General features: G+C 42.4%; 1 protein-coding gene across 1 annotated transcript in view; it reads right to left on the reverse strand.

The window, feature by feature from the left end:
- The window catches only part of TAFA2 (TAFA chemokine like family member 2), a 1,231,988-nt gene that overhangs the window by 40,767 nt on the left and 1,177,515 nt on the right, over positions 1–13,706 (reverse strand). Inside the window, exon 8 of the mRNA XM_078655863.1 lies at positions 12,056–12,198. Within this exon, the coding sequence (XP_078511989.1) occupies positions 12,088–12,198 (111 nt within the window). The 3' untranslated portion in view covers positions 12,056–12,087. The remainder of the gene's footprint in view (positions 1–12,055; positions 12,199–13,706) is intronic.

Below are 13,706 nucleotides of genomic sequence, written 5' to 3' on the forward strand. Positions count from 1 at the left end.
GCTGCGCGCCCCGGATGACTTCCGGATGCGCTAACGCGGCGCGTCATATGACGCATTACGCGACAACGCAGGTCCAGAATATAGTCAAAATGTCTCCACCAACCAGCGGTCGAAACACAACCCCTTTCAGCAGGCTAAATAGTTCTGTTAAATGACAACAGAAGGGACAGGCAACAAGAACCATCAGTCAAAGAGGGGAGGGCTAGTTCTTCTCTACCGGGTTACGTTGGGGCGCTACCGGAACTGATCGAATTGGTAGTCTACAGTGTTTCTGGATGTTTCAGACCGAAGCTGGGGTTAGCATGAGAGCAGCACCATTTCGTAGCTCCGTTGTGGCCATTCCGCAACCAATCATGGCAGCCGCTCTTTATCGTTATTTTGGGCGGGGTGGGTGGCGGAGCCGAGCTGTTTTGCAGCCATCATTGTGTGGAGTTCAGTTCATCTCACTAGTTTTGTATTTGTCATGAGGGGTTGTTCCTAATGTTTCTATTTTAGCGAGGTCAAAAAGAGATCCCATTAGTGGCCTACTGATTTTGCTCGATTCCTTTTCTTTTTTTTTACACGATTTTTCATTATCTGCAAAGACTAAACAGAGTATTGCGACTCTGTGTTTGTTTGTAAATAGAGAATGAACCAAAGAGAACTAATTCTAAAACAGTAAATACTTGGATAACAATCAATCAAATGGAGAGAGAAGCAGGCACGACGGATTACAACGGGGGCAAAGGCCTGCGTTAACTACCTTTCACTATCTGCAAAGAGAGAGTACTCCTAATAGAAATGAGGGGGGGGGGGGCACCATTCAAAGCAGATCAGTGTGCATAAACACGAAAATGTTTTCACTTACCACGTACTTGACATTCGACAGCTTATGATATTTGCTATTAAAAAACCATTGAAATTCACTTAAAAAACCATAGGTTATAGACCATATATAGTTAGGAATTAGCATTTACAAAACCTTGTAAATTCACTGAAAAAACCATAGGTTATAGACCATATATAGTTAGGAATTAGCATTTAAAAAACCTTATTTTACTCACACAAAACCATTGAAATTCCATATATAGTTAGTTGCACTAACTATATATTGCGCACCCGCAATCCACTGCTGATCATGTCACATATTACATCATTCATGACATGGTCAGTGACATCACTGATGACATCACTGATGACATCTCAAATGACATCACTGATGACATCACTGATGACATCTCATTTGACATCAATGACCACATCACTGATGATATCATTCATGTGACAATACAATGCATCTCCTCACATTTTAATATAACCTCTGTTTCACCCAGTGTTAAATACAGAGTATAATTTTTGAAACCATTGACACACCAATACTAGTTACTACATACGTACTCACTGATTCCTACGTCTACACACACATTCACTCATTCACCCATACAATCATTCATACATACAATCACTCATCTTTACAACACTATCATATGCACTCATACACCTATACAGACACTCACACTCTGCCACTCATCCATGGAGTTACTCACACACCTAGTCAGTCCTGTAAAGAATCAATCACACTTCCATTTTCTTGTCTATACAGTTAAACATAGAGCACCTTACATTTTCAAACATATAGTAACACATACTTACTTTCTTATACAATCATTGATACAAGTACACATTGATCTGCACAGAGTCACACACCTCCCAGCCAGCCACACACACACTCAGTCTCCCATACAAATACTTGGACAATCAATCAATAACCCATATAGTTAATCATATAGCTACTGATCAACACATGCAGTAGTTTACAGAACAACAGACATAATGATGCACAAATTAAGACAGTTTAGTCACTAACCCATGCACTCAGTGAGACACATTTAATCACTCACTCATACATTCAGTCATGCACCTACTAAATCCTTCGTCCAGACAGTTATACATCTACTCATTCTTCAATATCTAAAACATATTTAAACTTTACAGAAACACACAGTCACTGGATGATGTCATCAGTGATGTCATCAGTGATGTCATTTGAGATGTCATCAGTGATGTCACTGACCATGTCATGAATGATGTAATATGTGACATGATCAGCAGTGGATTGCGGGTGCGCAATATATAGTTAGTGCAACTAACTATATATGGAATTTCAATGGTTTTGTGTGAGTAAAATAAGGTTTTTTAAATGCTAATTCCTAACTATATATGGTCTATAACCTATGGTTTTTTCAGTGAATATATATATATATATATATATATTTGCTATGCTTGGTTATTTCCATTCGACATCTGGGAAAGTGCAGTAATAAATACATTTTGTCTTCCCCTTAAAAGTGCTTCATTTATAATAAAGGCATTTGCTTCATTTTGAAATTGCATTGATAAATTAATTAGCCTCATTTTGAAAGTGCATTAATACATTTGTTTACCTCATTTTGAGAGTGCTGGGTTCCCTTTTCTAAGTGTGTCCAATTGTTTTAAGTCTGAAAACAAAGTCACTGTGGTCAATCCAAGTCAGAGAGCTGTCCATCTTAGGGTGAGCAAAGTGAAAAACCCCACACAAAAATGATCCTACACCAGGTTAGAAAAAAGTTATTTTTTTTATAAATAAAAGAGAACCAAACCACCAAAAATCCAAGGAGTAAAACCGAAGTAATGCAAGATTAAAGATTTCAATGAAAATAGTGCCAAAGAGCATCAAGTGCCAACTGTGGCTATTAGTCAAGCCGTACCACGATAAAGTCACAAGTTCAGGGCAGTCACAGTGGAGTGCAGACCTGCTATGGGGACCCAGTTAGGCGCACTGAACAGAGTACCATACACGCTCATACAGTCAGGGCAATGCATCAGTTCCGAGGAGCTGCAAGGCTGCAATGCAGAGTTCGCTGTCATTGTCAAGGCTGCCACCGATTAGGGATACAAGGACCAGCATCAATCATGTGATGCATAGAGGCAGTTGTGATAAGGCGGCGGGCTGAGATGCAATTTGGGTCTTTGCGATGAAGAAGTCCCACGCACTGGTGATGATGCGTTGGTGCTGCTTGGGATTGAGCAGAAGATGCATCAGTTCTGCTGGAGCCACAGGGGCTGGTAGAACGCCATAGGCTCACTGCCAGTCCAGGACTAGGGTGAAACCACTTGACAGAGTAGATTCACAGATGGCAGAGTCCAGGTGCTGGAGTCAAGGTTGTTGGAGCCTTCTGTCCCTAAGGCTCAAGTCAGGAGGCCAACCAACTAGTCCTTGGAGTCACTCTGGGTTTCTGGGTTCAACAGATGCAGGTCCAGCCCCTCTTACACAGGCAGAAGGGCAACAGGCAGCAGTTCAGCACAGCAGGGCAGCAGTCCTTCAGAGCAGCAGTCCAGCAGAGTGGCAGTGGTTTCAGCAGCACAGCAGTCCTTCTTCCTGGCAGAGTATCAAAAGGTCCAGAAGTGTACTGAAGAGTTGGTGTCTTGGGTCCAATATTCATACATGGGCCTTCCTTTAAAGTGGAAGAAGATTCTAGAAGGTCCCACTTTGAATTCCTCAGGCATCCTGCCTTCCCTGCCCTGGCTCCAGACTAAATATAGGGGGTATTCAGCTTGTTGTGTGGAGGCAGGTCACAGCCCAATCAAGTGTAAGTACAGCTGTGCCCAGCTCTGTCCTCCCATCCTGCCAGGCAAGGCCCAGTCAGGTACACCTAAGCTCTATTGTGTGTGGCTGTGTACAAGGAATACACAAAGCCCAACTGCCAACTTCACCAAGTTTTGTGACGCAGAGACAGGCTGCTGGCACTAAATGGCAAAGGCAGGAAAAAGCCCTCTTTCAAAAAGTGCCATTTTCAGAATTGTAACTAAAAATCCAACTTCACCATAAGAAAGGATTTCTCAATAAAATTCCAGTGACACTAACATGAACTGGTTATCTTGTTCCCAACTGGACATTACAGCTTATTAAAAGTAATAAGGTAACTATACTGTTATCCTATGAAAGTGGAAGTCTTTGTAGTTGTGAAAAACAAATTTAGGAGATTTGCACTACCAGGACATGTAACACTTAAAAGTACTGGGTGAAATTGGGTTGTTGGTTGATTAGAGTGGAAGCCATGGTCAAGCAGCGGCCACAATCACTTGCAGGATGATCCACAAAAAGCCACTAAATTCACCTGTGATTATCCCTGGGTAGCTTTGCACAAAAAGCAGTCAGGCTTAACTGAGAGGCAATGTGTAAATATATATTCAATACACAAAAAGTAATAAAGTGAAAGCACAATAGAAGGAAAACGCTAAACCAATCTAGAAAAAAAGAGTACATTTTAAGTTAATTATTTGACAACAAAATGACAGAAATCCAACCTGTAGAACCGGAGTTATGAATTTTCAAAGCTTAAGGTTCAAAATAGCACCTAAAAGATTAAAGCGCCAACAACAAACATCTAGTAAGGGCAGTAGCAGTTGGTGGTGGGAGTGCTGCCAGGCAGTGATGTGGGCTGGGGACGGGCAGGGTGGGGGGGTAGTAAACTATGGAATACGGCCAAATGCAGGTAAGTAAACATATAAATAAATAAAACGAATTTCGTTGCGCACACTGCATCGGCAAATTTGATGCAGTCCGTGCATCAAAATTCATTTTATTTATTTATATGTTTACTTACCTGCATTTAGCCGTATTCCATAGTTTACTACCCCCCATCCTTCCCCTCCCCCGCCCCATGTCGCCGACCGGCACCACTCCCACCACCGACCGCTACTGTAGTCGGGTGAGACCGGATCAAAGTCAAAAGGTAATGCCACCAGCATGGTTCCGATACAAGAAGTGGAAAGTTCAATGGGGAAAGACTGCAGGTGTTGTTGGATGCCTTGGGTCAAAGCCGCAATGAAGATTTCTATGTTTGGACTTAGTCGCCAAAGTGGAAGCTCCAGTTGGACGAGGCAGTAGACTGTAGATGCAGACAGTACCATGAGATCGGATACCCTTTTGGCGAAGGACCGCTGAAATGGATCTGCTGCTGTGGTGAAAAATGTAGCAGGAGAATCAGCAAAGTCAGTCCAAACGACGGTTAGGCACCTTGGGCCTGATAGACAGGCATGTTGGTACAGGTCTCCTCCTGGTTTTCAGAGCACTTTTGGTCCAAATTTTGTGTAAATCCTCAGTTTTGGAAAATGGCAATCTAGGTATCTTTAACGCTACAACCAAAGGTATAGGACTGATAGGACACTTCTTGGGGGTTCAGGACTCACGCTGGCTGTGTCCAGGTGTGGGTGCAAGATGGTGAGAGCCTATCATGTCCCTGTGGCTCTGTACAGCAGGGTTGGCAACTGAGGGATCAAGGCAGGCTCCAGGCACCACAGTCTGGCATAGAGCTCAGCAGGCCACAGCGGCAGACTGCCCTCTAAGAGTCCTTCCACAGGTTAAGTAGTGAACTTAAGAGTGGTTCTGAAGATCCTATTTTTATACCCTGGTGTCCTTCTTTTGCAAGGTGGGAGAATCCTCTGGAAAGGTTCTTTAAAGGTCATAGGATTTACTAACTCCCCCCGCTATGGCTCTAAGCTAGCTGTGGTGAAAATACAGGTCTTTAAGTCTTTTTTGTGGCGGCAAAGCACAAGCTACTCAGGTGTAAGTGGGGCTGTGCTCAGCTCCACCGTCCACATCCTGCTAGTAGATGGTCCATTGTGTGTCTTTTGCTTTCTCACCCTAAGTGCGCCGGGTATGCCCAGATGAGGGTCCTGAGTTCACTGTGCCACTGGATTCAAGCAAGCCTGGCTGATGAGGGTTTATGCCCCGAAAATGGTCCCAGAATACTTGTTTCCAGGGAGTAGCTGGCTTGGCAGTTCGGGCTGGACTGTTCCCATGAGGCACAGGGTCAAGCTTGATTTTCATATGGCTGGATCCAAACTAGTGTGGCATAGTGAGCAAAAGAACAATAGATTTAACCCAGATCTCTTGGCTGTGGGTGAATGTTTGATTTGCTATGCATTCCATCCATCACCCATGTGTCTTTAACTTTCTAAAAGTGGCATTTTCAAAATTGCGAGGAAAAATCTGCCTTTACCATTAAAGCGGTTTTATCATTGCTAAACATGAAATATCCTCCTCCTCTGAATTAGGAATTAGAGCTCATTAAATGTAATAAGGAATACCCAATTTTTTCCTAGGGGAGGAGTAGACCAATGAATAAACCAATTAAGCAAGTAATCAGGAATTATCATTGGTTGACGGTCAAAAACCGGATTAGATTCAAAACTCTGTGTCTTTAAAGCTCTTCATCATTTAGGGCCGGAGTTTCTTAAACAGAAGCTCACTCTCTATCGCCCTACCCGACAATTAAGATCCATAAATTTATACACGATTAAAATGTTGGACGTGACGACTCCTCTAGGCCTTCTGCCTTATTATTGCGGACCGACGCATGATAAGGGCCATATCCTGGATTTGGTTTTCTCGACGACCTTTATAGAGATTTTAGCACCTATTCAGGTGCTATGGTCGGATCACAGGCTGGTTAAGTATTATGTGTCGGAGACGAGCAAACCATCTAGTGTCTCTCGACAGCTTTCCCAGGGATCTAGGGCATTCCATCGGGTTACTCCAGAACTGCTAATACAGGCATGTCTGGTTCATCCGTGTATCCTGACAGGGGATTTAGAAAGGGACTCAGAGCAGTTGCAATTGTGGCTCTCGGAGAGGCTGGATGATCTTGCCCCGGTGAGGTCTCCTCGCAATATTGCAAAACGGGCGTCCGCCCCCTGGTTTACCGAAGCACTGGCGGCTTCACGACGGCAGTGTAAGGTGGCAGAAAGAGCGTGGCATGCGCACTACGATCCGGGGGCTAAACTCGCCTACAGAGCTTCTGTCAAAGCGTACCATCGCGACATTCTCTCTGAGAAGAGAGGCTATTTTTCTAGGAAAATTGAGACTGCCTCCAATTCATGCAAGGAGCTTTTTGCTATTGTGAGGGAATTTATGGCCCCTCGTGATTCCGTGACCCAGGTACCTCCTACGGAGGCATGGGTGAGTGCCCTTGCCAACTTTTTCACCTCCAAGATCAAGCGGATTCAAGAGTCCTTTCCCTTGAGGGGGTCTGAGGTTTTTCACTCTTCTGAGGGTGGCCCTGTTTCCGCTACTAGTGTAGATCCGATGCAGGCTGATTTTCCACCACTTTCAGCCTCTGCATCCTTGGACCTGATGGCCTGCCTTAAATCGGGATCTCCTCGTGATGCATGCCCGGCCAAATTTCTGGCTAAAATGGCCGAAGTCATCAATCCCATTGTGAACCCCCTTTTGAACTGCTCCCTTAGTGAGGGTGTAGTCCCCCAGATCTGGAAGCAGGCGATGATTATACCTCTGCTTAAAAAGCCTGGTCTGGACTTGGAGGTGCTGGCTAATTATAGGCCTATTTCGCTTTTGCCCGCCTTTGCCAAGATCCTTGAGAAGCATGTGTATAAGGTGCTTTCCGATTATCTGGAATCACATGATCTACTGCACCCCACCCAATCCGGCTTCCGCACTAACCTTAGCACTGAAACAGCGCTTTTGGAAGTTTCGGAGGCTATTAAGGAGGTGCTGGACCCAGGTGGCAAAGCGATGTTAGTGATGCTCGATCTGTCGGCGGCCTTTGACACCGTCCCCCATGAGGGTCTCCTCGCCAGACTTTATGAGATCGGTCTGAGGGGGACGGTGCTCAGCTGGTTTCGATCTTTCTTGGCGGGCGGTCGACAAACGGTCTGGGCCTCCTCCAGTTCCGCCGAGATGCCGTCATTGAGAGTCAGAGTCCCTCAGGGCTCTGTGTTGAGCCCGACTCTTTTTAACATCTTTATGACCCCTCTGCCGGCACTAGCGGAATCTTTCGGGGCCCAGATCGTTTCCTACGCCGATGACACCCAGCTCCTCTTCACGAGCAGGAAAGGTGCGGATTTTGATGGAGAGAGTATCCAGGGTTGCCTTGGGGCCGTTTTTAATTGGTTCCAACTTAACGGCCTCAAGTGCAACTCGGATAAATCAGAGGTACTCTTCTTCGGGTGCAGTTCGGATCCAGAGTGGCGGGAATGGTGGCCGGAGAATATGTTTCCACCTACAGGTTCATCCCAGGTGGCCAAGAACCTGGGGATTAAGATCGATAATGGCTTGACACTGCGATCCCAGATAATCGGTCTCACCGGCACCTGCTTCGGTTTGCTCCGGATGCTACGCAAGTTTCTGCCCATACTATCGGAAGATCATAGGAAGATAACGGTGCAGGCTATAATTGGTTCGAGATTGGATTATTCGAACATTCTGTATCTCGGCCTGCCGGAGTATCTGTTACAACGACTGCAGGTGGTCCAGAATTCGGCAGCACGGGCCATTTTTGGACTATCAGGCCGTGCCAGAACCTCGGGTCTCCTGCAGTCACTTCACTGGCTCCCCATCCGGAAGCGGATAATTTTTAAAGCCCTGACTTTAGCTCATAAAGCTCTTCACGCTTCAGGAGCAAAATATTTACAAAAGAGGGTAGTTTCCTACTGCCCCACAAGATCCTTGAGGTCTGGATCTTTGTTCCTGGCCGCGGTCCCTCGTATTAAAAGGGCATGTATAGGAGGCCGATCTTTCAGACTGCTGGCTCCGCAGCTCTGGAATACTTTGCCAGTGACCTTGTGCAGTACTCCAAATTTACTGACGTTCAGGAAGGGCCTTAAAACCTGGCTTTTTACCTCTTAGATATTAGTTTTCTCGGTTGGTCTGAACTTCCCCCCTATTTTTCTGCTTTCTTTTTCTGTTATGTTGTGATACAGGTGTGCATTAAAGCACCGGGACACTCTTTGAGTAGCCGTGCGCTATATAAGACAGATATAACATAACATAACATAACATACCAACTAGCGGTGCCACGGACCAGGACTGTCACTTGGGGTGATAAATGTTTCATCAACACTGCAGCCAGACTCTGGAATACTCTTCCATTGGTGATTAGATCTACACCTACACTGTTTCAATTCAGGAAATTGCTGAAAACCTGGCTGTTTGACCAGCAGTTCTTCTCCTTATCTCATCACCTTTAAAGTTTGATACTGTTCTCACTGAGGCATTAAGTCAAGTTACAGCGCCAAGACGCCCACGGGCATACGCCGCGCTTTACAAATCTTAACAATAAATAAATAAATAAATAGACCTCACAGTAGTGAAAAACTAATTTGGGAGTTGTTCACTAACAAGACATGTAAAACTTAAAAGTACATTCCCAACCTTTAAATTACACAGCACCCTGCCCAATCGATTGCCTAGGGCCGCTGGTCGCATTTAATTTACAGGCCCAAGGTATATAGTATACCAATCCTCAACGGATTGATGAGTACATTAGAATAGCCAATCAGATATACGCCAGTCAAAGCATGTTCAGGGGAGTGAGCACAAGCACTTTTCAACTGGTTAGCAGTGGTAAATTGTACAAAGTCCTATGGCTAACAAAAGCAAAGATCCAGCAAAAATTGGAGGCAAGTAGGCAAAAACATTTGGAGGAAGACCACCCTAACGCTGACAGGTCTATCATGTACATGTCCTACTTTTTAAAAATATTGCACCCTGCCCTCTGGGCTGTCCAGGGTGCACTTAGGGATGACTCATAGGTAGTAAAAAGGGAGGTTTACACCTGAGAAAATGTTTATTTTGCCTGGTCGAATTAGCAGTTTTTAATTACATTTTGGCTGCATTGGCAGACCCGAGACAAGGTTTAAAAGGTTAATTAAATGGGTAGCACATTTAGTGCTGCAGGCCCACTAGTAACATTCGATTTACAGGCCCTTGGTACATGTTGTACCACTTTTCTAAGGACTTAAATAAAGTTAATTAAATATGCCAATCACCTTTATGCCACTTTTACCATGTTTTAAGAATTAAGCACAACCACTGTGGCACTAGTTAGCAATGGTAAAGTTACAGATTCTTAAAGCCAACAACAACAAATTTCAGTAAACAAGGGGTCATAAAGCAAAATGTGTGGGGGAAGACCACACCAATAGACGACTGTCTACTCAGATTAAGTTTTTTTCAACATTCACAAAGTGGAATAGGTCCAGTTGGTATCCCTCCCATTTGTGAATGGGTGATCACCTCCTTTGGGGTGTTGGTAAAATATTAACGTTTTGTATTTGGTTTTTGTTTGCAAAATACTATTACATACTATAAGAAATCAATACTTGGAAGAGACACCCAAAACATGCCCCTTCCAAATCCTGATTTGGTATGGTTTTCTAAATCCTTTTACTGAGTCAGAAAACTTTTTAGGAATCATTCAATAGGCTTAATAAAGCTAAAAAAAAAGAGTTTTCATGTTTGCAAACCTTCGGAGTTACCAAATCAGAGGGTTTGAGAATGCGAAACTCCTTTGTACGTCTGACCCTAAATGACTTGTATTCACCACCAAAAATAAGATCAGATGTGAGCTACTCTTAAGCATGGAATAAAATAAGTTTACAGGTAAAATTACATTTTGTGGACCCATTCCCTATGAAAGAAGGCTATATGTGACGCCTAATGAGAAATGTAGTTTCTATTATTCTGTATGTTTTGGGAGTAATTAATGTATGTGCTTCACCTTTGATATTTCTGCCACTGTTGGCAAATATCACCAACAGAAAAATACCATTAGTGCTACTTCCAGCCAGATGTGAAGCTATGCTACTGGAACAAATGCACACACACCCCCCCTGGAGATTACTACCATGCAAAGAGCTACTCCAAATAAGGTGATCATTTTTTACTTCCACAATGAGGCCCAAGTTCATTTAGTGCTTGATAAAAATGTATTAATCAAATGTGCATGGGCGAGTTCTATTCTAAGTCCCCAACACCGGTCACCAGACTGAGGAGCTCCTTGCTTACATGGACAGCCTGCCAGAATTCTCAATGATGATTCATGGGAGAGGAAGGTGGTATTCAATAAGCAAGGACTGACCGTCAATAAAGTTGTTCTGCTCTTCTACATGCCACCAGCTGCCCCCACGGTGCATTTGTGCATTTGTGTGCCTTGATCTTCTGAAAACCGCAGACATGCTCTCACAACTGACTAGGAGCATGAATGCATGAAAGCCATTAATGTGTGCCTGGCTTCTCCACTCCAGACTTTTAAATAAAATAAAACCTTAAAGCTTTGCATAGTTAGTAACACAGTTTATCAAGCTGGCCTGGGTACTGCAGGTCATAATTGTGCATGCTGGCAGGACCACCTCAGCTTTTATCCTTGAAGCGTTTGTAAAATTGAGATCATTCAGTTGAGCAATAAAACACCATTTACTCGATTGCATATGAACAATCAGAAATTCTTAGTAAATGTCACTTTCATCCGGCCCCTCATTTTCTTGAGTATATGATGTATTATGGTCATACCTCAGACAAGTTGATTTCTCAATGGCTTTTGTCTTTCGTGAAAACCCAAAATTATTTATTAGCCATAGCCCTCAAAATATGTGTTGTAGTTTCAATCAAGTGTGCAAATCAAAATGGTGTACAATGTATTTTAACCAAATTATCTTATATCCAGTATGACTATAACATTAACGAAAAGGGTGCATGGAAAAAGCAGGAAATTCACATATTTTGTGCAAAGCCTCTCACATTTGTGGAGTGCAAGACTATAGCGATGGATGTGCGCATCTACACCACAACACCAAAGAAGCTTTATGAAAAATGTGTTATTCAAGCACAATACATGCATATTTACATATGATTCAATTCCAAAACAGCAAACAGAAGGTATAGTGTATCATATTTTAACACTTACAGAAATATATATTTTATCTTTGTTTGTCATACTTTAACACTTACAGAAAGACATATTTCATGTTTGTCTGTCATACTTTAACACTTACAGAAAGATATATTTTATCTGTTTGTCTGTCACCCAATGTACCTCTCAAGCTTTTCTTCTGTGAGTTATAAAAGGTGCTGAAGGGATGTTGCACATTTTTCGAGAAGTTGTGTCTTGATTGGATTTTGTCTAACACCTAACCTGCCAGCGTCTCATATCTATCTCATACAGTTTACAAAGTAAATCATTTGAAATGTTACAGTTGATTAGGGACTCTGGCCCAGTAGTTTTACATTTCAGACCTGGTATGTATCAGCTTCTCCGTCTGCGCCTCTTAGCTCTCTCGGCCGCCTCTCTCGAAGCTCCCGACATCTCTGTCAGCTCTCCTTTCCACATTGCTTAGATGCCCCAGCCGTTCTCTCTGCTCCTCGAAGGCGTCCTTCAGCTAGGGTAATAGATTAAAGGTTTAAAATGTATTCATATTGTGTACTCCGATTTCATTTTATTTTCATCAATTTTATAACTTTGTAGCATGCTTACAGTGTGGAAAATTCATTTGTGTTGAAATGTTTATTATAATAATTGAAAACTTACAAAGACAATACAATCAAAACATTCAATGGGATCAGTATGGTGTTTTTCCTTGAAAATTCAAAATACGTGCTACAAGAAAATATTTAAATGATATACTCAATTAAACATTTGCTTAGACTGCCAAATTTATGAAAGATTTCAATAATTGGCCTTTATTTACTTTCCCATAACTTCCTGAAATCCAAAGGTGCAAATAAATGGGCTTTTGGGGATTGAGTTTGGAGTATATTACATATGAGCAAACTAGCAAAAGATTGTAATATTCTTTAAAGTTAACATTTAAATTGCATTGTCTTGTAGCTCGTAAATATTTCTAACCTCGTCACCATGAATATGATCTAATCGTTGCAAATTAATAAATACCTTACTTTGCCCAGGGTGATAAAAGCCTCCACATAATAAAAGGCTCATATAATAGTTACAAATGTGTAAGTATAGAGCATATGTTAGAGTGATCCTATGCCTGGTGACTCCAGTTCTCTTAAATACAAGTAAATTGATTCATGGTATCTATTAACTTTGTTAAGAAATATAAATAGAGAAAGGAATAGATAGAGAGGTAAAGGAAAGAGAAGTAAATAAAGAGAAACTCAGAGAGAGAAAGCAATATATATTGATCTAGAGTTAATAAAATTTAGCAAAAACTTTATTTAATATCATTTGTAATTATACCTTGACCTGTTATCTGGCAGAATTTCACTTATTTGAATATTTGGATTGAAAATGTAAATCACATTAATTGTTGATGGTCATCAAAGAATTTCAAGATTAATCTTTCATTCATTTTATTTTTTGTTTGAATATATTTTATTGAGTTTACAAAAACATGAATACAACATCATACATTGACTCAAGCCAGAACTATGCATGCTATCTCCACAAGTCTGTACATCAATCACTTAGTACCATTGTATGTAAGATGTTACTGTTATCATATCTTGTGAGAGAGGGTAAGCTGGCGTGGGGTTGGTCACATTGTTCCTGTGTTGTGCCAATTGTCGCGGACTCTACTCCCTTTGGTTGATGTCGCCAATATAACATTGGGAGGAGCCATCCCGCGGAGTGTGACACTACCCCGATGCCTCAGTCCTGCATGCCCGCATATTGTATATTGTGAGCTTGGGCGGCGAGACTAGTATTGCGTCCTCGTGCCCCGGGGGCAGCACGAGGTCCATTGCCTTCCTATCTCGAATCTTTCATTCATTTTATGATGTTAATTCCAGTGCTTGAAATGGATTTGTGAAAGTGCAGGGACTCACTATCCTGGACAAGTTTTTTGCTATTCACAAGTGCCAGTAATTTCCAACTTAAAGTATTGCCTCCAAACTGAGAAGTGCTGCTACTCTCCTTTTCCAGCTA

The sequence above is a fragment of the Lissotriton helveticus genome, chromosome 1_1 (genome assembly GCF_964261635.1).
Source record: "Lissotriton helveticus chromosome 1_1, aLisHel1.1, whole genome shotgun sequence".
Classification (NCBI taxonomy): Eukaryota; Metazoa; Chordata; class Amphibia; order Caudata; family Salamandridae; genus Lissotriton; species Lissotriton helveticus.